Raw genomic sequence first — 25,890 nt, 5'->3', positions numbered from 1 at the left:
TTTAGTTTTCATCTCTAGAAATTTTATTTGGGTCTTTTTTTTATATCTTTCCAGTCTTATTTTTGACCACATGGTCAAACTGTGGATAATAACTGTTTTATTGTCCTTGTCGGATGTTGTAACATCTGTGCAAGTTCTAGGTTGGTTTCAAATGATTTAATTTTCTCCTCATTATGGGTAATATTTTCCTCTCAATTTCATCTTTTGGGTGCTGGATATGCCTTTTATTCCTAAAATATTCTTGAATTTTGTTCTGGGGTGCAGTTACATTACTTGAAACCACTTGATCCCTTTGAGTCTGGCTTTTAGGATTTATTAGGTGGGACCAGAACTATATTTACTCCCCACTACTGAGGTAAGACTCTTTTGAGTATTCTTTCCAATGCTGCATGAATTAAGAGGTTTAAACCATGCTCAGGGGGACCAAATTCCTTGTGGATATTAGCATAAGCTAAATGTACTTAGAAAAGTAATTCAACAACCACGTCCACATCATGTATCCCAGAAAGAGGAGTCTGGATTTTCACAAGCATGAACCATCTACATCACTGCTTTCATCCATCTGTTTACAATGTGAGACTCAATGTCCTCAAACAGGTAATTATATTTATGAATTCACCTCCACCTTCTTTACAAGCTCAAAGCATGCTAAATGTCAATGCCCCCTCTCTTTTAGGTCCTCATGTGCGATACATCCAGAAGCCTGACAACAGACCCTGCTCCATCACTGACTCTGTCAAACGGTTCCCCAAAGAGGAGGCGACTGAGGGGAATGCCACCAGCCCACCACAAAACCCACCCACCAACCTCACCGTGGTCACTGTGGAAGGGTGCCCCTCATTTGTCATCCTGGACTGGGATAAGCCACTAAATGACACTGTCACTGGTAAGATCATGCATGGGGACTGTTGCTGCGCTAGGAAGCTTTGACAATGCAGTGCAGTGGGAGTGTGGAACCTCAGTCAAACTACGGCCAGCGAGGCCTGTCTCAGGAGCAGTGAGTCCTAGCAGAGTTCCGCTATCCCTGTAGCACGTTATTGTCACAAGCGTCATATGATGGGAAAAGGTCATCTTTGTCCTCGTTATGGGCTCCCTGTTAATGGAGCAGATCTCTGAAGTTGCATTCTTTTCATCTCCTCTGAACTCTTTATCACAATGTGAAGATATATCCAGTCTTTTCATTACCAAGAAAACTACAGCTAATACGCGAGAAGTTGCCGCTGCTGATGATATTGAAACCCGTTTTCCTTTCACCAACCCAATTTCTAGATGGACATAGAACTTTGAAACAGGCTAAAGGTTATTTCAATCATTTTAGGAAAACTTTTTTTAAAATTCTATTTCTGGTCGGTTTTCTACTCATCTCAGGAAATTTTGATTCTGCTATCACCCACCCAATTCCTCTAAAAGTGACTGTGAAAAATAAGATGCTGTGAGTCACTCTCTGAATTTGTGATATGGGAATTGAATTCTCCCTAGTGAACACGACAGTCAAAGTAGAGAGGAGGGGATAAGACTAACGACCTAGGTCAGCTGGAAGCCAGAGCAGATCGCGTGAGTAGGCCACGTTCCTGCGGCCCAAGTCCCTGCCTGTGCCTGGGTGGGCAGACAGAGACCAGGAGACCCATCAAGAGGCTGTGGGGCAGAGGAGAGACCAGGAAACAGGGCCAGAGAGGGAGGGGAGACTCGGGATCTGGCCAAAACATTTCTATGAATAAAGGAGAAAACAGCAGCTGTTTCTCCTCAGACAAAACCGTTTGGTCTGGGCAATTTCCCGTGCAAGCAGCTTAGCTTTGCTTAGCTGGCTTTTTCTTTTCTTTTTTTTTTTTTAACCATATTTTGTGAATTTCCTATCTCATGTGAAGCTTGCCTTTGTTTTGAGGAAGAACCAGCCACTGCCCATGGTTCCTGGGGATTTGCTTAGTCCTGCTTCTTTACTTGGGACCATGCCAGCAGGTGCTACCATCCCAATATCTAAATCAGTCTCTAAGTATTGATTATCTACATGTACCAAAAAGTTCAAAACTCTCAATCCATATACTGTGCCACTAAGGAGTCTCTGTGATAGTCTGAGGCTTAGTTCTCACAAAACCAAATGATCTATAAAATTTAATTTGCCTTGAAGATGTAGGACATCAGGTTGAAATTGGTTAACCTGTATCTAATAATCGAATACATCCAATACATATTCATTTGGATATGTCGGGAATATCTGATTCAATTTTTTAAAGCAGAAGGATTTTTCTTTCTGGTTCATCATGTAACATTTTTTAAACTATATAAACTTTTAATCTCAAAGAATCATGACTAGGGTATACTTTATCCATCTAACCAATTACTTTTGTAACATTGTTACTAAACGTTAATGGACTGCCTGAGATCCTTCACAAGATCGTGGACTTGTAATAACAATTTTCATGGATAAGGATCACATCTCTTTAGCTGTAATATTTTCTAAATAGAAATAAGTCTATTTTTAACCATTGCTCATCACCTCGTCTAATTTAGATGTTGGACCATATGCCCTAATGGTCTGTTCTAATTTTCTATTTTTGTTTATTTTTAAGTGTTACATTAAATACCACTTGATTTCAGGTGTAATCTCTTATAAACCAGCAGCTCAGATAATACAGGGATTAATTCTCATATCATTGCAGGTGGTTTTGCAAGAAAGGATTGAGAAAGAAAACAAAAAGAGAGTGAAATATACTCTTCATTCCCCAAGTTGGCTTCTGTCACTAATCATTCTTTTCACTGACAGGCACGTGTTCATCTCCAGAAAATGCATCCAAATTCAGTTGTTTCTACATGTCCCTTCTACACTAAAGTAGAAATAGGTGCACCAAAGAAATTGGTCATAGCCTGGGCCCTTGGACAACTTAAAGTTGTTAGTTCTAAGGTGTTGCTCTCTGAGGTGTCCAGAGCGTGCTGGGACAGACTGAAACCCCAGACCAGCTGTATTCTGGATATGCAACCTGGTATATGATTGGCCTCACTGAACTTTCCTTATAATAATAATAATAATAATTCCCATTGTGATCAATTTATCACGAGGATAAAATGAAACAGAGGATTTGAATGTGCAGCATAAATTAGAAGCTGTTCAATGAACTTTGTCAGTAACAGCAATAGCGGGACTGGAGAGAGCAGAATCACCTTTATTGTTTTCATGTTCTGTTGACCAACTCTGATGTTCTCAATCCTTGTCATAAATAACTTTTTCTGTTAAGTGAATTATCTCATAACAGGGCAATAAAACCTTCTGAGGGGGGAGAAAAGACCATTTATTCAGCGTTAGTTCTTTATAGATTTCCGCATGTCTTTACTGTTAATGAAATTATAAACAAAATCCCATATTTTAAAATAAGAAATATGGATATATAGTTAAGGGGCTATCTTTACCTTCTGAAATATATTCAGGATTGTCTACAAATATCCATTCCAAGCATTAATATTCCATTTTTATAATGTTGGTGGGTTTATGAAAAAGCTATTATCACTTTAAAGCATTAAAAATAAAAGATATTTTTACAAAGTCCAAGAACATACATTCAAAAACTAGAATTCTGAGAGAAATTCTAGATATCTTTTTAATTATGAAGGTAAAAACTTCCAGATCCATTTTGAAAACTCTGATCCTTCGGGACAAAAATAGTATTAAACTGACATTTCAAACTTGAGTCAAAAGAAAATTAGAGAAGATGTGCAATGAGAGTTTCAAGGACTAAAAGGCCGGGACGATGTGAAGAAGAATACCCCACAGTGGATGAGGGAGTCCAAGCCAAAGATGTTTCTGAAGGTCGTTGTTTTCATATATAACCAACTGGAATGTCCTAGAAACTCTTCTCTTGGTAACTGAGCAGCACTCCAATCTTTCCAGTTGGAATCTTTCAAATGCTTATAACCCTGTTTTCAAGACATAACTCAGGGATAATAAGAGATAATAAAATCAACAGTAATAATAGGCACCACCTGTTGAGCAAAGTGCTACTAAGCACTTTCCATATGTTCCTCATTTAATCCCCACAAGCTACACTACGAAGAGATATTACTGACATTTTACAGATGGGAAAACTGAGACTGAGATCAAGGCACGTGGCTTAGTCTCTCTCTTTCCATTAAGCCGTGCGTTTTTTAAAAATCCATTTTACTTCCATTTTAACTACTCCCATCGTTTTCTAGTAAGTATCCATTCACAGCTGAGGAAAAGATATAAAATGGACATATTTGAATTCAGGATCCTCCCCCGCCCTCCCTTTCCACCCTCTGTTAAAATGGAAAGCCAACCGAGAGAGAGGTTGGGAACCGAAGGAGGCCGAGTGCTTTACTGGCTGCGCTCATGTGTCCAGATGCAGTGGGTGTTGCCTTCCAGTTTAATTTTGAATTTTTGGAAGGATGAGCATACGAAATTATTCAGAAAGAGTCGTGGTCCTTTTGTGATTTTTAAAATATACCATTAAAAATCCTTCCCAAATTAAAATTGGTGATGATGAGTCTCCCTGAGTTCTGCTGTAGATTCATTTTTATTACCAATGTGCATCTCTTCCCTTTGGTCTCTGCGCTGACAGCAGAATCCCCAGCCACCTACAGCTCCTTGCAGCCTTCTTGACTCCCTCACTCCCACCACCAGCTGTTTCCTCATGTCGTTGGAGCTGATTTTGAGTGGGGTTTTATTGTTCGCTTGTTGTTTTTTGTTTGGTTTTTTAATCCTCTGTATGATCTTGTCACACGCATTAAACTAAATCCCAACTGAGGGCAGGGAAGACCAATTAACAAATTCTTAAATTATATTCTCTTATTCTGAAAGTCTTGCTCTTTTGGTTAGCCCTGCGAGTTCAGAGAAACGTGCCTGTAAGTGAAATTCATGCAGATCTCTATGCAGATTTTAAGGGTGTGATTTTTTTTTTAAATACAAGGGTAATTATCAAGGGTATATGTAAGCACATCTATACAACTTGTGTAACTTATGTAAGCAATGGTAGAAAAATACCGTAATTCTATAGTTCCAAATAATGAACTCTAGGAAAGATTGGTTCATTATGTGGTTAACTGTTCTCTGCTGCTATGGTTTTGAACTCGAGAAGTTTTGTGCAGCAGTACACGTATTTGGGGGCCTTTTCCCCAGTTATTCTGCAAAGCCCCACTGAGCAGGAAAAGCCCCACTCCTCACACAGCGCTTTCTCCGCACTGCGCTTCCCAATGGTGGCAGGCTATCTGCCCTACCCAACAAAGTCATAGGTCACCAGGAGCTAAAGCTGCTTCAGGAGGGTCATTGGTCTTCACAGTCACCAGGCCTTCCTGCTCAGGGAAAGGGAAAGCAGAAATTCAACGCAACTCCCAAATAAACTTCCAATAAGCTTTGGGAGCTTCGTCATCCACTATCCTGCCCACTGGGAAACTGCTAATGTGTAAGATCAATACGTCTCTAGAACTGAGATCAGAGTTGCTCACTTTCATGAGAGTGACTCTATTATGCTATTTGCCTCAAGAACAACTCAATTAGCTGGAACATAAAGACAAGTATCTATTGTCTTTTTCACTTTGCAGAATATGAAGTTATATCCAGAGAAAATGGGACATTCAGTGGGAAGAACAAGTCCGTTCAAGTTACAAATCAAACCTTCTCCACAGTAGAAAATCTAAAACCTGACACAAGGTAAGCCACCACTGCTATGACAGGTGGACTCTGAGAGGGCAAAGGTCATAACAAAGGGATGAAATGCCATCCTCTCCTCTGTCTGAAGGGAGGGTCTAGTTTGCACGTCATTCTTCGGCTTCCTGTACCCAGCACTAGATACCTCTAGAGTCATGGTTTGCAAATGTGCAAGTTATTGGTGGGGATACAAGAGCCAACAAGACGGTCTTGTGAGTTCACAGTGTAGTTGGGAACATTGAAAAATAGGTGTTAATACCAAATGTTGATATCAAATACCAAAATTTAGAGAAGGAAAAGTGTATGGACCAGAGAGACAACTGGAGCATGCAGGATGCAAACTAGATTTGAAGCACAGAAGAATTTGGCTGGCGTGCTGGAGAGGGGAGGGCAAGAACTGAAAGCCATGTGGCAGATGTAGGTGAAAGTTTGTAATAGCTAGTACTTACGACAACTGCAGACTGGTTCCAGACCAGCAATCCTTTTTCTTTTTTTTGTGAGGAAGATTGTTGCTGAGCTAACATCTATGCCAATCTTCCTCTGTTTTATGTGGGACGCTGCCACAGCATGGCTTGATGGGTGGTGCTAGGTCCATGCCCAGGATCCAAACCTGCAAACCCAGGGCCACCAAAGTAGAACACATGAACTTAACCAGTACGCCACTGGGCCAGCCCCTCAGCAATCCTCTTTTGAGTCTTTTTACCATGCAAATGAGAATAGATTTTTGGAAATAGAAATATGTAATATTAGCATTGTTCTATATGAGCAACTTTTCCTGGCATCCCTTACGACACATTGATACCAGATTGTTTACATTGCTGTATAGTTTTGTGATTCCTTTTTAAATCTAAAATACCTCATCTCTTATCAGTTCATTTTATTGTTTCAAGAAAAGTAAGGGCCTTATACATTTCTAGAAATCTAGTAAAGAAGGATTTTTTTGTTTTGTTTTGGTTTTGTTTTACATGGCTAAACCATCAAATTTATTGCTCAAGGAGATTCTCAAATGGCTGCCACCAAGCCTTGCCTTGACAAAGCCATCGCACTGAATCCACTGCTGGACTAAATTTCACTGTCTGTGCAAAGTCACTTTCTTCCTCAAACTCTAAAATGCAGCTTGATAAACTGTCTGTGCTTTCACTAAAAACAAAACAAAAATTTGACATCTTAAATTATAGTACACTAAGTGACATAGATCAATTTTCAGAGGGACACAACTAGGAATTTTATCAGATTGAATATTCTGTAGCTTGATCAAGTTCCTCTGTGCAGGAAAAGACCAGCAGAGGTGAAGACAAACCCCAGCAGCTAAAGTTTCTTTCGTAGGTCTTACTTCTTATGCCTTTCATTGGCATCGATTGATTGAAGTGAGCTGGGTATTGATTGTGACCCCAAAGAGCCTATTGGCTCTGACAGAAGGAAGACTTTTCTGATCTTTTCAGGGGAAAAGGAAGCATCTAATTCCTTATAGGAGGTTTACTGTGTATAGCCCGTAGTCCTATACTGCAAAAATAACACTTTCCTGCAAGCGTTTTTTTTCTTTAAAGTTCTCTATTTTGAGCTGTAATATGGAAAATTTTGCACCTGCTAATTTTCTTAAAGGATTTAAGTTAGCCAAAATAAGCATACATTTCAGTAAAAGCCCATTTGATGATCTTGGTTCTGTTTCCAGAACCAAGGGAGAGAGCCTATGTTTATCATACTATACTTTAAGGAAAGAGTAAAAGAGAAAAGGTAATTTAATTTGGACTTTTTAATAGGCAGATTTGGGCTTATAGAACTTGTAGGGTTTTCCTCTTCAGTTTCCTGCTTTTTGTTCCACCAAATAAAAAGTGAGCTGTGCATGCACAGAAGGTACATGGAAAGGCCTTCGATTTCTAAATGTTCATCGTGCTCCTTTATCAGGCTGTCCTCAGCTCTTCTCACAGTGCTCCGATCAGCTCATGATCAGAAGTAGAACACAGTTACTCCAGAGACATTTTAAACCTCATTTGTTTGTAAAAGGTTTGCATTTCCATTCCGCTAACGTTTACTAAGCGCCAACTATGTGCTGAGCAGTGCTTGGTGGTGTGGCTGCAGACAGGCACAACTGTGACGCCTGCCCGTGAGGAGCCCGAGGCCAGCGGGGCAGGCAGTTCATAACCCATTATTCTGTACCAAGTGCTGGGAGCACTGGTAGAAGTCTGCACAGGGGCGATGAGCCTGGAGTAGGCGGCCCTCCACAAAGTCTGGAGAAATCAGGAGAAGCTTCCTGGAGAGGATGACACCCAGGCCGAGGCTTGGAGGATGAGTAGGAAGGAGCGAGGGGACTGTGGTGGGGACAGGAATGTCAGAGCAGCACGTGTTGGTGCCGAGGCCCCAGCGGCATGGCTGTGCACCGTGCCCAGCCGGCTGCCTTCCCCAGTGTGGTGGGCAAAAATTTTTTGAGCTGAAATATTAAAATTATGTGTTGAAACCCCTATTAGTCAACATAGTTTAATGAATTAAGGAAGAATAAAGTGAAGTCAAATTATTTAAGTTAATTTGAGATTTCTGAAGCCTGAAAGTACCTGGGGAAGAAAACTAATACCCATGAAGCAAGTGGAGAGCATCCCAAGTCAGCATAAGAGACCAGGCCAGGGCAGGACTCCCACCCCGGCTCTGCAACTGAGAAGAGGAGAGAAGGCCTCGGGGAATCCTTGAGACGGGAACTTGACAGGAAAGGATAGGATGGAATGGGACAGGCTGGCAAGAAAAGAGAGAACAACAGTATTGTTTTTCCAAATCAAATCCATGTGCACAACGTAGGTGAAATGCAAGTCGTTTTCAAAGCTACTACTGACAGCAGGCTGCAGCCACAATCATAAAATGATGAGTTCCCAAATTTAGATCTGTCGGCTTTTCGATGCAAGCTTTCTTCATACTATCTTACACTGTTAAGGCAGGTTTCTTTCCTGGCCCAACCATGATCCAAGATTAATGCTAACAAAAGACACACCGTAAAATAAAGAGGAAGTGTGTACAGGATGCGGTGACCTGGTGTTTTTTATTACCTGTAAAGAATGACTTCAGTCACATTGCAATGCTTGCAGAAATTTTTGAATCAAAATATTTGGTAAAATTAAATTCCCCAAATAGGGAAACTTTGAATTACAGCTGTTAAAATTCCCTCATGAGGTTCTAGAATTCCCTTTATGAAAAGCTGGAAGATAATAACTTCTGAAAGAATTACCATAGCTTTATTCAAATTCTAGGAGACACGCAATTTACTTTGGTACCATCTTCATCATTTGTCCTGACTGAAAAACACGCGATCTAAACACAGGTGATAATCATTCCACACCTGCACAGGTGTGGAAGAGCTCGGCGTTAGACCATTTAACCCGGGAGAATCGAGGCAGAGAAAATTGACCTACAGAGCTTGTTGGGTTAAAATTTCTAAGTGTTCACACTATACCAAAAAGACAGAGGACTGGACTACCCTTTCCTTCTCACCGTGTATGCCAACCTTCTCCCTGCCTGTTTTTACGACTTCGTCAGGTTTTTAGCTACTCTGTGGAAGCTCGAGAAACAGCCCCCAGGAAGGGACCATCCAGCAACTGTGGTGCTGCTGGCGGAGTGCAGCTGCTCACCTGGAGTGAGCTGTTTCTGACGGCAGAGAGCGGACTGCACGGCTGCCCGGGGCACCTGAGCGCAGCTCCCAAGGCGGCACAGCGGGGCCCACCGCAGCCCTGCCGTGGGCTCTCGTCACACGTGTGCACAGGGAAGAGGGCTCATGTAGGGAGCCAGAACTGTTTAGTCATGTGGAGCTGAAGAGATCTATTAACCGAGGCAAACTGCTGTGGCCCAAGCCCGCCTCTTCCTTTGGAGGACCCCTCTCTCCCCCTACTCTTAAAATACAAAGAAAATTAGAGATGTTGGTATCCAGCCGAATTTGTACCCATCTAGCCCACTCCCCGATATTTATTTTCCACTTAATTTTTCCCCATGAAACTTCAATGTGTGGCTCTTGTGGAACTAAAAGAAAAATATCAAGAAGAGCCTCTCCTATCTGGAGCCCACCACTTTGTTTGCAAAGACCCCTGTGATTGCTTTCAGTTCTGTGAACAGAAGAACGGAGGAAGTATATGACGCAAGCCATAAGTCTTGCACCACTGCTTAAAGGGACAGGAAGCGTGGACTACTTATCTCCAAGTCTCTCCCAGCTCTAAAAGGATGTCGCCTTATGATATCTGAAGCCATGCACAGAATCAGGGGGAAAACTGGAACTGAAAATAAAACCAAAACCTAGCTCAGTCTTACAGCAAGTAGAGTTGTCCTGGTAAACCATTTGCCTTTGAATCTACGTCTGTGGTCTGCAATTTGCTTTCAGACCAGTTGCTTTTAGCACACATTTGGATAATCCACTGATGGGCCAGGTTGCTCTCGATGAACTCGGGCGATAGGTATGGACACACACAATCGCTGTACACCAAAAAAGCCTTTTATCTCCCTCTTCTCTTCAAATGAGCCCGTGTCTCTCCTTGCTTGACTGAAAAAGTGAAGAGTCCACTGTGTGTGCCAGACTTACATGTGGCCCAGCAATTTCCTATGGAAAATGTACTCTGTCTGGTAATTAAGATAAATCAAGCTCCCTTAACGAGCCCAGGGACTTCTACTGTCCTCTGTGGCTGGGGAGGATTCTGGAGAACCGTTCTTCCTCTGAGACTGAACCTGCCGAGGTTTCCTGTAGCTGACAGCAAAGATAGTTGGGGACTATTGTTTATGTTGTTTGATTTAATAAAATCGTGGCACTAAAAATAAAATGGAATAGATGCAGCCACTTCTTATGAAATGTAAATCTGGCGAACAAAACAGGAGTGTGGAATAGCCATCACGCCCTTACGCATGGTGCTTTTGTGAAATCCTGGTCTCTGCAGACTGTGTATTAGCTTTTCAACATCTCCTCTCATGGGCTCCATAGAAAGGAGTAAAATAAGCTGCTGGCGCATTAGGCGTTTTATTTAGTTTTATTGTAGGTGTGGGCAGCAGAACAACGGCTTCCTCATTAAAGAAGGAACAGATTTAGTGGATTGCTCAGTTTTGCAACTTTTCTTTAGGCAAAAGTACGGCTGAGCACACAGAACTCCGCTAGTCCATAAAGGGGGCACTGCTTCCTTCACATCCCCACATTCTCTTCCTGGCTCTTCACTCAGAATTCCTTGGGCTCTAGGGCGAGGGTGCCAGAAACCCATAGCAACACCATAGAATTAGAGTGCTGCCCACATCTGGGATTTCTGTGTCCCCCACAGAATGGGAGACACAGGAAGCGCCCTGAAAGACCTTCTAGGCAGCTGGTCGATGATGATGCCTCCTCTCGCTCTGCTCCTCTCCCTGCTGTCCCTGATCAGCACGTATTTTGTCCTCTAAGTATCCCCACAGCTCTGCCCTTTTGCTCCTTATCTGTATGCCCAGTCAGCACAACGTCTGCGTGTGGCAGTGTCCAGAAGTGCTTACCCAGTCCTGCAGTGTCCACGGAGCCCTGCTTGATGAGATTTCTTTTTCCCTGTTCAAGAGCCTCTTCCTCTTTTTCTCTTATTCCACTTTTCCATTTCTCTCCCTCTGACTGAAGCCACACTTGAATGGGGCTCAACTATTACAAGAGTACACTAGGGGCAAAATTAGCCAACCAAACAATTCAAGCCAACAAATAGCTACAGGGTGGCCTTGCTACAGGAAAAGCAGGCTGCTGGAGGTTTCTGAGGCTTTTGTTAGAGTGAAAACCAGCTTTTGAAATCAATGAGAGTGTGTAACTGAAAAGTTCATCAAATAACGAAGACCACAGTCCAGCTCTACATTACGGGCAAGAGTAGAGGGAACCGGTTATAGAGGAAAGAGGCCAGAGGTGGGAGATGACAGACTCTGCCCTAAACACCCGGAGGCCAGTCAGCCCGTCTCAGGTGGAACCCTGCAGGTTCTTCTGTCTCTGACAGTTTTGCTGTTGCGTACAGATCCCACTATTTGAAATCCTAGTTTTTCACTTTTCTGTGAATTGATATTTGATTCTTATGCTGGTTTTCACAATTGTTCTCAAACTCTGCCCTCTACTTTATTACCCCACGCCTCTGGGATAATGCCTTAGGGATTTCTAGACTCTTCATGGAAATCTTAGAACTTTCTTTTTTCTTAGCCCATGAAGCTGTTTTGATGGCAGGCAGAAAAATTCAACCGCTACATTTTCATTCTTCCCAGTAACCATTGGCTGTGCCCTCATTATAACCTGTACAACCACAAGAGCAAGATGTGGCATAAAGAGTTCTGCCTGGAGAGTTCCAGGGCAGCGTTTGTCAAATCCCCTTATCATAGACGCACCTAATAAAAACCTCTGGAGATAGAAATATACTACTAGAGGACATTTACGACCACTTGCTACGTGCCAGGCACCTTGCTTTTTACAGACATTATCGAACCCTCACAAAAATCTCTGAGACTTTTATACCCGTATAAGGTTATAATTACTATAATTAATAGTATCCTCAAATAATATTATTACCCTCATTTTTATATGTGAGGAAATGAGGCCCATAGAGTTTACCTTAAAGTGACACACCAGCAGCTGGGACCCCAGGTCTTTCTGGCTGCAGAGTGCGTGACTTCACCACGGCTCCAGGCGGCCTCCTGATCAGGGGCTCCGAAGATGGTTTTTGTTTGCGTCCAGACCTGCCCCGGCCAAACCAGGTGGGGCATTCTGCCAGCGCTGTCACTCACTTGGCTGGTCCTCCGTGAGACCCACAGGCATGACTGCAGTTGTCACCTGGACTGCATTCCATGTAGATGCTCGTCTTGATGAATTTTAAATTTAATTTCCCTTTCATCAGATGGACACGTACATGGATTTTAACTCAAATACTACAAAGCAGTTCACTCTTGTTCCTAAATTCTGTTTCCCAGAAGCAACCAATGTCTATTATTGTATTCTTTTTTCCAGCTTTATTGAGGTATAATTGACAAATAAAATTGTAAGATATTTAAAGTGTACAACAGGATGATTTGATGCAGGTGTACACTGTGAAAAGATTACCGCCACTGAGTTCATTAACACATCCGTCACCTTGTATATTTACTTTTTTATTTTTTGGTAAGAACATTCAAGTTCTGCTTTCCTAGAAAATTTCGATTATACAATACAGTGTTATTGACTATGGTCACCATGTTGCACGCTAGATCCTCAGACCTATTCATCCCATAACTGAAAGTTTGTACCCTTTCACCCACCATTATTTCTCCCAAACCCAGCCTCTGGCAACTACTTTTCTACTCCCTGTTTTTATGAGTTTGACTTTTTCTTAATTCTTTTTTTCTTTTTTAGATTTCACATGTAAGTGATACCATGCAGTATTTTTCTTTCTTGTCTGCCTTATTTCACTGAGCACAATGCATTCCAGGTTCATCCATGTTATCACAAATGACAGGATCTCCTTCTTTTTTAAAGCTAAATAGTATTCCTGTGTGTGTGTGTGTGTATGGGGGGTATGTATGTGTGTGTGTGTGTTTATATATATATCACTTTTCTTTATCCATTCATCTGTCAATGGACACTTAGGTTGTTTCCATGTCTTGGCCAGTGTGAATAATGCTGCTATGAACATGGGAATACAGACATCTCTTCAAGATAATGATTCATTTCCTTTGGATATAGACCCAGAAGTGGGATTGCTGGATTATATGGTAGTTCTATTTTTAATTTCTTGAGGAACCTCCATACTGTTTTCCAGAGTGTCTGCACCAGTTTACATTCCCACCAACAATGCACAAAGGTTTCCTTTTCTCCCCATCCTCACCAGAATTTGCCATCTCTTATCTTCTTGATAATAGCCATCCTAACAGCTATGAGGTGCTATCTCATTGTAATTTTGATTTGCATCTCCCTGATGGTTAGTGATGTTGAGCACCTTTTCCTGTTCCTGTTGGCCATCTGTATATCTTCTTTGGAAAAATGTCTATTCACGTGAGTTACCCGATTTTAACTGTTATTTCCTTTTTTGCTATTGAGTTGTATGAGTTCCTTATATATTTTAGATTTTAACCCCTTATCACATATGTGATTTGCAAATATTTTCTCCCATTCTGTAGGTAGTCTTTTCATCTTGTTGATGGTTTCCTTTGCTGAGCAGAAGCTTTTTAGTTTGATGTAGTCCACTTGATTACTTTTGCTTTTGTTGTCTTTGCTTTTGATGTCAAATCCAAAAAAAATCATTGCAAAGACTGATGTCAAGGAACTTACTCCCTATGTTTTCTTCAAGGAGTTTTATGGTTTCAGGTCTTATGTTCAAGTCTTTAACCCATTTTGAGTTGATTTTTGTGGTATAAGATAGAGGTACAGTATCATTCTTTCGCATGTGGCTGTCCAGTTTTCCAAACACCATTTATTCGAGAAACTGTCTTTTCCCCATTGTATATTCTTGGCTCCGTTATTATAAATTAATTGACCATGTGTGCATGGGTTTATTTCTGGGTTCTCTATTCTGCTCCATTGATCTCTGTGTCTGTTTTTATGCCAATATCGCACTGTTTTGTTTACCATGGCTTTGTAATGTAGTTTGAAATCAGGGAGTGTGATGTCTTCAGCTTTGTTCTTTTGCTCAACATTGGTTTGGCTGAATATTCAGGGTCTTTCGTGGTTTCACATGAGTTTTAGAATTGTTTTTTCTATTTCTGTAAAAAATGTCATTGGGATTTTGGTAGGGATTGCAGTGAATCTTTAGATCGCTTTGGGTAGTATGACTATTTTAACAATATTAATTCTTCCAACCTGTGAACATGCAATATCTTTCCATTTATTTGTGTCTTCTTCAATTTCTTTCATTAATATCTTATGATTTTCAGTGTACAGATCTTTCACCTCCTTGGTTAAATTTATTCCTAAGTATTTTATTCTTTTCAAGGCAATTATAAATGGGACTGTTTTCTTAATTTCTCTTTCTGATAGTTTGTGTTGGTGTATAGAAGCACAACAAATTTTTGTATATTGATTTTGTATCCTGCAACTTTACTGAATTTGTTTACTAGTTCTAACAGTTATTTGGCGGAGTCTTTAGAGTTTTCTATATATACTATCATGACATCTGCAAATAGAGACAATTTTACTTCTCCCTTTCCAATTTGGATGCCTTTTATTTCTTTTTCTTGTATAACTGCTCCAGCTAGGAGTTCCATTACTATGTTGAATAAAAGTGGTGAGAGTGGGCATCCTCGTCTTATTCCTGACCTTAGAAGTTTTCATCTTTTCACCCTTGAGTATGAAGTTAGCTGTGGACTTCTCATATATGGCCTTGATTATGTTGAGGTATGTTCCCTCTATGCCCAATTTGTTGAGAGTTTTTATCAGGAAACTATGTTGAATTTTGTCAAGCACTTTCCTGCACCTGTCACGATCATATAGATGATTATATGATTTTTATCCCTCATGTTGTTAAGGTGGTGCATCATACTGATTGATTTGCAGATGTTGAACTATCTTTGCATGCCTGGAATGAGTCCCATTTGATCTGGTGTATGACCCTTTTAATGTATTGTTGAACTGTTCGCTAATATTTTGTTGAGGATTTTTGCATCTATGTTCATCAGGAGTATCAGCCTGTAATTTTCTTTTCTTGGAGTTTTCTTGTCTGGCTTGATATCGGGGTAATGCTGACCTCGTAAAATGAGTTTGAGAGTGTCCCCTCATCTTCAATCTATTGGAAGAGTTCAAGAAGCATTGGCATTAATTCTTCTTTAAATGTTTAGTAGGATTCACCAGTGAAAACTCCTGGCCCTGGGCTTTCTTTGTTTGGAGGTTTTTGATTATATTGGTTCAATCTCTTTACTCCTTGGTCTGTTCAGATTATTTATTTCTTCATGATTCAGTCTTGGTAGGTTGTATGTTTCTAGGAATTTATTTATTTCTTCTAGGTTGCATAATTTGTTGGCCTCTAATTGTTCATAGTAGTCTCTTATGATCCTTTGTATTTCTATGGTTATCAGCTGTGATGTCTCCTCTTTCATTTCTCATTTTATGTATTTGAGACTTCTCTCTTTTTGTTTCGTTACTTTAGCTAAAGGTTTGTCAACTTTATCTTTTCAAAAAGCAAGCTGTTAGTTTTGTCAATCTTTTCTATTGTTTTCCTGACCTCTATTTCATTTATTTCTGCTCTGATGTTTGTTATTTCCTTCCTTCTACTAACTTTGGACTTTGTTCTTCTTTTTGTAGTTCCTTGAGGTGTAAAGTTAGGTTGTTTGATTTGATTTCTTTCTTTTTTCTGAACATAGGCATTTATCCACTGTAAACTTCACTCCTAGAATTGCTTTTGCTACATCCCATAAGTTTTTGTATGTTGTATTTCCATTTTCATTGTTTCAAGATATTTTTTGATTGTTCTCTTGATTTCCTCTTTGACCCACTGGTTTTTTAGTGGCATATTGCTTAATCTCCACATATTTGTGAATTTTCCAGTTTTATTCTTGTAATTGATTTCTAATTTCTTATCATTGTAGTCAGAAGAGATGCTTGATATGATCTTAATTTTCTTAAGTTTATTAAGACTTGTTTTATGGCCTAACATAGGATCTATCCTGAAGAATGTTCCATGTGTACTTGAGAAGAATATGTACTTTGCTGCTGTTGGGTGGAAAGTTCTGTATATGTCTGTAAGGTCCATCTGTACATGTTAGATCTAACATGGAGTTGAAGTCCAATGTTTCCTTATTAAATTTCTGTCTGGATGATCTATCCAACGATGAAAGTAGAGTATTAACGTCCCCGGCTATTACTGCATTGCTGCCTATTTCTCCCTTCAAATCTGTTGATATTTGCTTTATATGTTAAAGTGCTCCTATGTTGAGTACATAAGTATTTACAAGTGTTATAGACTCTTGATGAATTGACCCCTTTATCATTATATAATGACCTTCTTTGACAGTCTTTAATGACAGTCTTTGGCTTAAAGTCTATTTTGTCTGATATAAGTATAGGTACTCCTGCTGTCTTTCAGTTTCCATCTGAATGGAATCTTTTCCATCCCTTCACTTTCAGTCTATGTGTGTCCTTAAAGCTAAAATGAGTCTCTTGTAGGCAGTATATACTTGGGGTCTTGTTTTTTTATTCATTCAGCCACTCCATGTCTTTTGATTGGAGAATTCAATCTATTTACATTTAAAGTAATTAGTGATTGGTATGGACTTACTATTGCCCTTTTGTTCATTGTTTCCCGGTTGTTTTGTAATTCCTTTGTTCCTTTCTTCCTCTCTTTCTCTCTTTCTTTGTGATTTGATGATTTTCTGTAGTGGTATGCTCTGATTCCTTTCTCTTTTTCTTTGTGTATCTACTATAGGTTATTACTGTGTGGTTATCATGAGGCTTATATAAAACATCTTATATTTATAACAATCTCTTTTAAGATAACAGTTTAACTTCAAACACATACAAAAGTTCTACATTTTTGCACTTCCCCTCCACATTTTGTTTTTGATGTCACAGTTTACATATTTTTACATTTTGTATCCATTAACAAATTATTGTAGTAGTTATAGTTATCTTTAATACTTTTGTCTTTTAACTTCCACATTGGAGTTATTAGTGATTTACTCACCATGATTACAACATTATAATATTCTGAATTTAACTATATTTACCTTTATCATGGAGTTGTATACTTTCATATGTTTTCCTGTCACTAACTAGCATCCTTTTGTTTCAGCTTGAAGAACTCTCTTTAACATTTCTTGTAAGGTTGGTATAGTGGTGCTGAGCTCCTTGAGCTTTTGTTTGTCTGGGAAAAACTTTCTCTCTCCTTCAATTCTGAAGGACAACTTTACTGGGTAGTTTTTTTATTTCAGCACTTTGAAATATATCCTGCCACTCCCTTCTGGCCTGAAACTTTCTGCTGAAAAATCTGCTGATATTCTTATCAAGTTGTCTTATCTACAAGTGCCATTGTATGTAACAAGTTGCTTTTCCCCTGTTGCTCTTAAGATTCTCCCCTTAACTTTTGACAACTTAATTATAATTAATGTGGGTCTCTGATAATTATTGTGGGTCTCATGGTGTGGGTCTCTTTGGATTCTATTCTGGTCTTCCTGGATCTGGATGTCTGTTTCTTTCTTCAGGTTAGGGAAATTTTCAGACATTATTTTTTGGAATAAGCTTTCTGCCTCTCTTTCTTCTCCTTCTGAGACCCCGATAATGCATATCTTGGTCCATCTGATGGCCCCTTATGTCCCATATGTAAGTCATCTTCACTCTTTTCATTATTCTTTTTGCTCCTCAGGTTACATCAGTTCCACTGCCCTGTCTTCATCTTTGCTGACCCCTTCTTCCACTTGATCCAGTCTCATGTTGAACTCCTCTAATGAATTTTTCAGTTCAGTTATTGTATTCTTCAGCTGTGTTTTCTGTTTGGCACTTTTTTATATTTTCTCTTTGTGAAATTCTCACTTTGTTCATGTATTGTTCTCCTCACCTTGGTGAGCATCTTAACTGTTGTTTTGAACTCTCATAAGGCAAATCACTTATGTCCATTTCATCAAGATCTGTTTGAAATCTCTATGGAGATTTCTCTTGTCCTTTTGTTTGGAACAGATTCCCCTGTTTCTTCCTTTTCCTTGACTCTGTGTTGGATTCTGCATATTAGATAAACAGTCACCTGGCCCCCTTGACAGAACAATCTCATGTATAAAATGAACCTCTTCAATCAGCCCAGCCTGAGCTCCAGTTTTCTCTCAACCCTCTGTGATTGTCTAAACCACCTTCTTTGTTCTTAGTGGCTCCCAGTAGTCAAGGGTATGCCAAAAGCCATCAGAGTCCCAAAGGGGGCAGGATCACAATCAGCACTTAGATGCAGACTGATTATCAGCTGAACCCTCAGGTAGCAGCTGGGAAATTATGTAGCTAAGCCCCTTCCAGGGAGACAGTAGGAGATGGGAATTTTTGCCTGCTCCGTCTGCGGTGGGTCCAGGATTTAGCTGTGTGTGGGGAGGGGGTGCTCCTGCATCCATTAAGAACTGCTTCCTTATTTGCTATAGTCCTGTGGGTATGAATGCAAGTCCCAGTGGATCTCAGAGCCAGGCAATCTGCAAAGCTGAGGCACCACCATTTGCACAAATTACTTCCAGGGAGATACCAGTGACTTGGTTTTATTATTGGAATGGGCTGGAAGGAAGGAGAGGGCAGGGAAGGTATCCACTTCTCAGTCTCTGGGGAAGATCACAGCCAGCCCTTAGATACGTGCTAAACTTGGAAGCCTCTCCCTCAGGTAGCAGCTTTTAACATTTGCAGAAAAAAACTCTTCCAGGGGAAGACTGGGAGACGGGCATTTTTGCTGCTCCTTCTGCGCTGAGCCTTGTTTGTTCCATGTATTTGTTTATGGCGACATCTCCTGGAATCCTTTACCATCATCTTTTGCCTCTCTCCTATGCTGAATCTCCTAATTCCTGCATCCCACGTCTTCCTTGTTTACTCTCTCATTTTGTGGCATTTCTTGAGAAATTTGTCTTGAGAAAAGGTTATGGAAGAAAATATTTTTGAGCCCTTACATGCCTGAAAATATCCTTGTTTTACTCTGATACTGTTGTTTAGCTAGAGAAAGATTTTCGGGTAAAATGAAGACTTTAGAAGGTGTTTTCCATTTTTTCTAACTTCCAGTGCTGCTAAGAAGTCAAATGTCGTTCTGATTCTGGATCCTTTGAATGGGACCTGTTTTCTTCTTATAAAACCTTTCAGATCTTGTCTTTATCCCAGTGATCTGAAATTTTTCAACTTGTGTGCTTTGGTTAGTCTTTTTTTTTTTTTTTTCATTTTGCTGGGCAAACATTAGGCTTTTTCAGTCTGGAAACCCACGTCTTTCAGTTCTGGGAAATTGCATAATTTCTAGGATACTTTTCTATCCTCCTTTCTCCTCCTCTCTCTTTGAGGACCTACTAGTTGGGTATCGCATTCTCTGGAAAAACCCTCTGATTTCCTTATGTTCTCTCATTCTTCATCTCTGACTTTTTGTGCTAGTATTTGTAAAATTTCCTTAACTTTAGCATCCAGTCCTTCTATTTAAAGATTTACTCATCCTATACGTTTTGTTTTAAATGCCTTTCTTGTCCTCTATGAAATTTTTAAACAGCATCCTATGCTGTCTCCTATGGACAATCAATATTTTCTCCGAGACGTTACTCTCCTAGACCTCCAGTGTCATAAATCTTGTGATAAAATGTGTTCTTGGGAAAGGCTTTGCCACTTCAAATATTTTCTGTTCATATAAGGTTTAATCCACCAAAAACATGTGCTTTTTAGTTCCCATGCTGTTAATTAAACTTAGTTTAAAATGATTTCTTCAAAACTTGTCAAGTTCATAAAATGTTGGCCAAAAAAAACCCCAGAAAAAGTAGCTTATGAATATCTATGATGGAGCTGAAGTAAAAATAACTGAAATAAAAAGACATGGAGATGATTCCAGCAATCAGACTTGGCCAAGGCACAGGGCTTTTGGCAACGTCCTGGAATTTGGAATGCATCCCCCCCAGAATCAAAGTCCAGATGCCTGGGATTTCTTTTTTCCATTTTCAGTTTACCACAGTGGGTTTTTGTTTCTGTTCTTTTTTTTAAGGTTATCAGGCCTCTGAGCAAGAACTTAATCTCTAGAAAATATTCCATGTTAAAATACCCCACATATATGCAGTTTATTTAAATGAGTGACACGGGTGGTTTTATATCGGCATTCTCTTATTGCAAATTATAATAGCACCTTCCATCAGTTGATTAGTGAACAAAAATGCTTTGATGGGCAGTCTCTCACTACAAATACCCCGCAAGTTTTAATTCCTCATTTCACAAAGTTCAGAAGTTTGGAAAGCAAAGACAGTAATAGTAGAGTGGTTAAGAGCCTCGTTGATCTTAACTGAAAAGTAGGATACCTGTCTCTTGGGGTTTGTGTGTGTCTTGCATTGCTTTATTTGTGTAGAGCGATTAATGTGTCTGATACATAGGAAGCACTCAAAAAGTAGTTGCCATTGTTGTAAAATGCTAGAATCTATCTTCTTATAGATTCTAGAGAGTTTTAACACAATTCCTCAGTAGTCAAGAATGTCGCTCCTCGAGCCCCAGAAAGTTCTCCTGTTATTGTTCACATGGTAGCCTCTGCACCAAACCGAGAGCTGTTACCCTTCTATCTTTCACTAGTTTATAAAATATCTATCTATTGTGTGTTCTGCATTCTTATTCAATTACAAACTTCTTAAAAATGGGAATTACCTCCTCAAAGCCTGTACAAATTTGAGACTTACAATCCTATCAGATGACTCACTAGCTTTACATTCAAAATTACTTCCCTGCTAAGTGTGCTACTGAAAGGAACTCTTACTTTCAGTCAAGCAGCAAATAGCTTTACTATTTGAATTTAAAAGGATTTGCCAGACAGGCCCCATGGCTCAGTGCTTAAGTTCTCTCGCTCTGCTTCAGCGCCCCAGGGTTTCGCCGGTTCAGATCTTGGGTGTGGACATGGGCACTGCTCATCAGGCCATGCTGAGGCGGCGTCCCACATAGCACAACCAGAGGCACTCACAGCTAGAATATACAGCGATGTACTGGGGCGCTTTGGGGAGAAGAAGAAGAAAGAAAAAAGAAGATTGGCAACAGATGTTAGCTCAGCTGCCAATCTTTAAAATAAATAAATAAATAAATAAAAGGATTGTCTCCACCTAAGCATGCTATGAATGAAATTTGTCAAATATTACATAGCAATTTACTGCATAATTCTTAAGGATAGAATCAAACATACGCCAAGGAATCTGGATTTATTTTGTGTTTTGTTTTTTAACGTAAAGAGTTAAGGCCTGGCTTGTATGAATCTGGAAAAAGAGATGTCCGTCTTCATGCCCATTCTCTTCATGAGGCACCACTACCATGCCCCTATTCTGGACAGACCATAGAAGACCGGAGTTCCAGGAGCTAGAACCAGGAAGTCTTTGCAACAAAATATGTCCATGTGCATCTGCTCCCACAGTTTAGTAATTCGCAAGCGTCAGTGGGCACAGGATTCACCTCAGGAACTTGTTACAAATTCCTACCGGGACCCCCCCCCTCAAAAACCGACTCAGTGTAGCCAGGCTGGAGCCAGAAACCTGCATTTAAGGCAAACTTTCCCCACGATAACTCTGTCACGTGATGCCAACATAGGCAGTTTGAACCCCACGATGAGGAACACGGCCTAAGTCTAAGGCTACATGTACTCAAGTTTGGGATCATAAGGAATAAAAGGGAACTGCTTTGCCCAGAAAGTAGCCGAAATATTTGAAGGAAACTGAGGGTCCTTGTTGCTGTAATTAGCCTGGGTCCACCACATACCTCTTTCCTATACATCCATTACTAACTTGCCCAGGTATTTCTACTAATTTGGAGTTTTTAAAAGACAACTACTTTTTTATTGACTTAGTCCTTTTCTTATACAAAACATTAGACAAGCTGTTTGGAAAGTAAAATTAAAGAATTCTTTTTTCCTCAAGCTGCTTCTAAACATGTCCATTGACTGTCATCATGATTTCAAAACAGAATCAGGAAGGATGTCAGTACAACAAGGGAGTGTGTTGCCTCCTACCCTTGAAGAATATATTATAACTTTGTAAATTTCCCCTACACAGCTATGAATTCCAGGTGAAACCCAAAAACCCACTTGGAGAAGGCCCGGCCAGCAACACGGTGGCCTTCAGCACCGAATCAGGTAATCACTCAGGAGTAATTCCCAACAGGGACGTGAAGGGCCAGAATGTTTGCACAGGCAGCTTGTTTGAAACCCAGCTAAACGCTCTGTGTCATTTCAAAAACTCATCCACGGGAGAAAGCAAACTGATCAAGGCACCCTTAAGGAAACCCCACATGTTTTTCCTCATTTATTTTGATGTCAGAAAAAAAGGGACATCAGTTTAAAAGGAAAAAACAAGTGGGTAATCAATCTATACTCAAAAATCTACTGAATGAATGCTCCTCTGTATGCCAAGAACCAATGCCTAGAATCAAAATATCTGACATGCTGAGCCATAGTACATGCAGAGAAGGAATCCATTTGATAGTGTCTTATGTTACGCAGTTGTGAAATGTTCTAATTAGACCCTCTAAGCGCTAATTCCTTAATGAGATATGTCTGTACTCACAGTATTATGTGTATAATTTTTACACCAAGTGCAGTTCATGGCATCTTGGTGATTTTAGCATCATAGTTTTTGTATGAAACTAAAAGAGGAAGCTTTTAAAATGGAAGTGAAAGCTGGAACAGCAACGAAGACTCCTAACTACTCAAATCATGTGTAGGACCTACAGCTGGGTTTCTGACAGGACACTGTCCAATCAAGAGCAATTTCCAAAACAAAACACATGATTTCAAATTCAGGCTTTAGCAAGAGTGTACCGTTTTTCAAGTAGATTTCTTCACAACTGTAAGCACCCGTCCTCTTCATTCTGCCTCTGGAACACTGGGACCGACTTTCCTAATAACGTCTGCTCTGTGTTTGCTTTTTCCCCTCAGCGGACCCCAGAGTGAGCGAGCCAGTTTCTGGTAAGTATCTGTCTCGATGCGAACACACCGCATGCTTTTCTCAACTGATTCAACTAAGCGGCTGTGGCAGAGCCGCAGTCCCGCCATCACTATGGTCCATTTCGTCTTCTTAGACTATAGCTCGGGTGTGAATGCCTACCTAAAACATTCAGGAACATCAAGAGCCTACGATGTTTGGTGAACAAGTGGGACAGTTTGAAATTTGCTTTCATTCATGTCCTAGGCCAGATCAAATTTTCCGTTAAATAATTAAGCCAAGATATAACACTCTCATTTCCACTTTTAACAACAAGTCACATGAAAGCAGCTGTTTAAGTTGTATAATATGCTGCTTCTCCAGGAAAGCCGCGGGCACCCGGCACTCCAGAGCCTGCTCAACACCGCGCCAAGATTTAGCTCGCTGTTGCCAGGAGCTTAATTGGGGGGCTACGTGTTTAAACTCCTATGTTTTTGGCTCCAATGTTTAGCATTGGAGAAAACTAAGTATCAGCAAGTTGACATGAACTTTGCAAACTGCTTTTTCGAAAGTTCTCAGGGCAGCTCTTCAGTGCCGGAGCCAGACACTAACCTCAAACCATGTGCCTTCCTCACACAGCAGGAAGAGATGCCATCTGGACGGAGAGACCCTTTAATTCCGACTCCTACTCAGAATGCAAGGGCAAACAGTATGTCAAAAGGACGTGGTATAAGAAGTTCGTAGGGGTGCAGCTGTGCAACTCCCTCAGGTACAAGATTTACCTGAGTGACTCCCTCACAGGTGAGCAGACGCTCAGCCGCTCTGAGCCCGGTCCTTTGGGGGGATGCTCTGCAGCATTCTGTAACGTGGCTTCTCTGTGACAGTCCCAGCCACTATGGTGTGATCTACATACAAGCTGTCCCTTCCAGTAAGATGTTACTGGAATACTTAACCTAGGATTTGAGACAGGCTATTAGAAGGTAAATAATGAAAATGCAATTTGAAATAGTGTCACCATGGCAAACTTGAATGTACAGGCACCACCACACTCAAGCTCGATTTTGTGACAGCCAAACAAGGACAGAACGCCTACTGATAATAAAATGAGCGTCTCTAACAGTAATCATGGAAGGAATATGACATATTTAAGATGTTAAGTCTGCAGAGACAAGATCAAGATTCAAACACCTGGCCGGAAGGGCTCTAACCCCTTGTTCCAGACTCAGTGGGATATTATTTTCTCTTCTATAACAAAACAGTACAAATTTTAAACAAGTAAATAAGGCAGGCCCCATCATAAAAGGTAGACATTTGTTCAACCATTCAACCAGTACCATCTGCTTTGTTCAGACCCTGGCATACGTGTGGGGACAAAGTGCAAACGAGACCCACTCCTGCTTCCCTGTAGCTCAGTCTAGTGGGAAGAGACAGAGGACAGACATGGAGATAAGAAGCTCAGGTAGCACTTTGAAGAAAGCTTCGAAAGGATAAGGGGAAAACTGGCTGAACGGGATGAAAATGGGAACAGGGCCGAGCAGAAGCTCCTAGGTAGGATGGTTAGGGAAAGCTTCTCGAGATGAAGAGGGAACGCTTGTGCAGAAGCAAACCCTGAGAAGGAAGCAGCCAAGCAAAGACGCAGGGACGAAGCACTAGGGGCGGGGGAAGAGAACGCAGAGGCCCAGGCCGGCCGGGTGCCGAGGGGAGCGGGGTCAGCTCGGGAAGGGGCGAGCAGCAGCCAGGTGTGGAGCCACGTGGGGCTCTGAAACCACATGAGGACTTTGGGTTTCACTTCGAGTCTAACGGGAGACGGCTGGGGAGATGATGGAGGGGACATCATCTGAGGTGCAGTTTTACAAGATGACTAACCTCTGAGAGGAAGAAAAAGGGGATGCCAGTTGGGAGACTATTCATAGTTCAGTCTAGAGACACGGGTGGCTTAAACCAGGCTGAAAGGGGGGGAAGTACAAGAACAGGGAAGACTCACCATTTGAAACAATTTGATGATTTCAGAATTGTCCTATATCAAAGAAAGTTAACCCTTCACGATCCTTTTAATTTCTGGCTCTTCAGGAAAATTTTATAACATAGGCGATCAGAGAGGCCATGGAGAAGATCACTGCCAGTTCGTGGACTCATTTTTAGACGGACGCACAGGACAGCAACTCGATTCTGACCAGCTACCCACCAAAGAAGGTATGTTTTATGAATCTCCTCATAAGCAAGAGGGGTTCACAAATTAACCCCCAAAGAATTTAAGCTGAGGAAAGCAATCACTTTAAAAATAATTCTACTGTATCCCTCTAATTATCTGGCTAGAAAAAAAAAAAAGACTTTCATACAAGACCTTAATTTGAAGTTTCTCAACTTTCCGGCCAGGCCTTAAGACTCTATTCCTTAGAGCCAAGAGAAATTACAAAGGCATATATAAATGCATTCTACTTTGAGAAAACCTGAATTTACAAAAACAGCTACAAAAGAGCCGTGTTTCCCAAGCTTAAATGTATTTCCTTTATGGTTTTTCTCATACTGAGCACCCAGGCATTTTTTTTCCAGTCCCTTAAAAATGTTTTTAAAGACAATTTTATTACTACCATAAAATGGAAAAAAACCCAGTATCATTTGCCTTATATAAATACAATTAAACTAGAACAATTCTGCTAAGAAATGAATGACCACTGCAACTTGCTAAAGACACATTAGCACCAAGCTGCTTAACCAGGACTGAGAAGACTGCAAACTAATTTAATCCTCGC

The 25,890-nt window shown here is 40.6% G+C and overlaps 1 protein-coding gene and 1 long non-coding RNA gene across 48 annotated transcripts in view; one reads left to right on the top strand and one right to left on the bottom strand.

Moving 5' to 3' along the window:
* LOC139045216 (uncharacterized) overlaps nt 1–11,255 on the bottom strand; it is a 92,378-nt gene extending 81,123 nt beyond the window's left edge. The window contains exons 1-3 of one of the 2 annotated variants that reach the window (XR_011503133.1): nt 11,129–11,255; nt 6,103–6,263; nt 3,561–3,906 (exon numbers count right to left, since the gene is read on the bottom strand). This is a non-coding gene — a long non-coding RNA (uncharacterized lncRNA). Of the gene's footprint in view, nt 1–3,560; nt 3,907–6,102; nt 6,264–11,128 lie in introns of those variants that run through there. The other variant, XR_011503134.1, reaches the window with a different exon arrangement.
* The window catches only part of ABI3BP (ABI family member 3 binding protein), a 238,437-nt gene that overhangs the window by 210,518 nt on the left and 2,029 nt on the right, over nt 1–25,890 (top strand). For all 46 annotated transcript variants that reach the window (XM_070508663.1, XM_070508662.1, XM_070508659.1 and 43 more), the window contains 6 exons: nt 677–886; nt 5,548–5,656; nt 22,271–22,350; nt 23,152–23,181; nt 23,777–23,938; nt 25,208–25,330. In XM_070508663.1, coding sequence (XP_070364764.1) covers nt 677–886; nt 5,548–5,656; nt 22,271–22,350; nt 23,152–23,181; nt 23,777–23,938; nt 25,208–25,330 — 714 coding nt within the window. The remainder of the gene's footprint in view (nt 1–676; nt 887–5,547; nt 5,657–22,270; nt 22,351–23,151; nt 23,182–23,776; nt 23,939–25,207; nt 25,331–25,890) is intronic.

This window comes from Equus asinus, chromosome 5 (assembly GCF_041296235.1).
Source record: "Equus asinus isolate D_3611 breed Donkey chromosome 5, EquAss-T2T_v2, whole genome shotgun sequence".
Classification (NCBI taxonomy): domain Eukaryota; kingdom Metazoa; phylum Chordata; class Mammalia; order Perissodactyla; family Equidae; genus Equus; species Equus asinus.
Note: the sequence above shows the minus strand (reverse complement) of the source record. Positions and strands in the feature narration are given on the sequence as shown.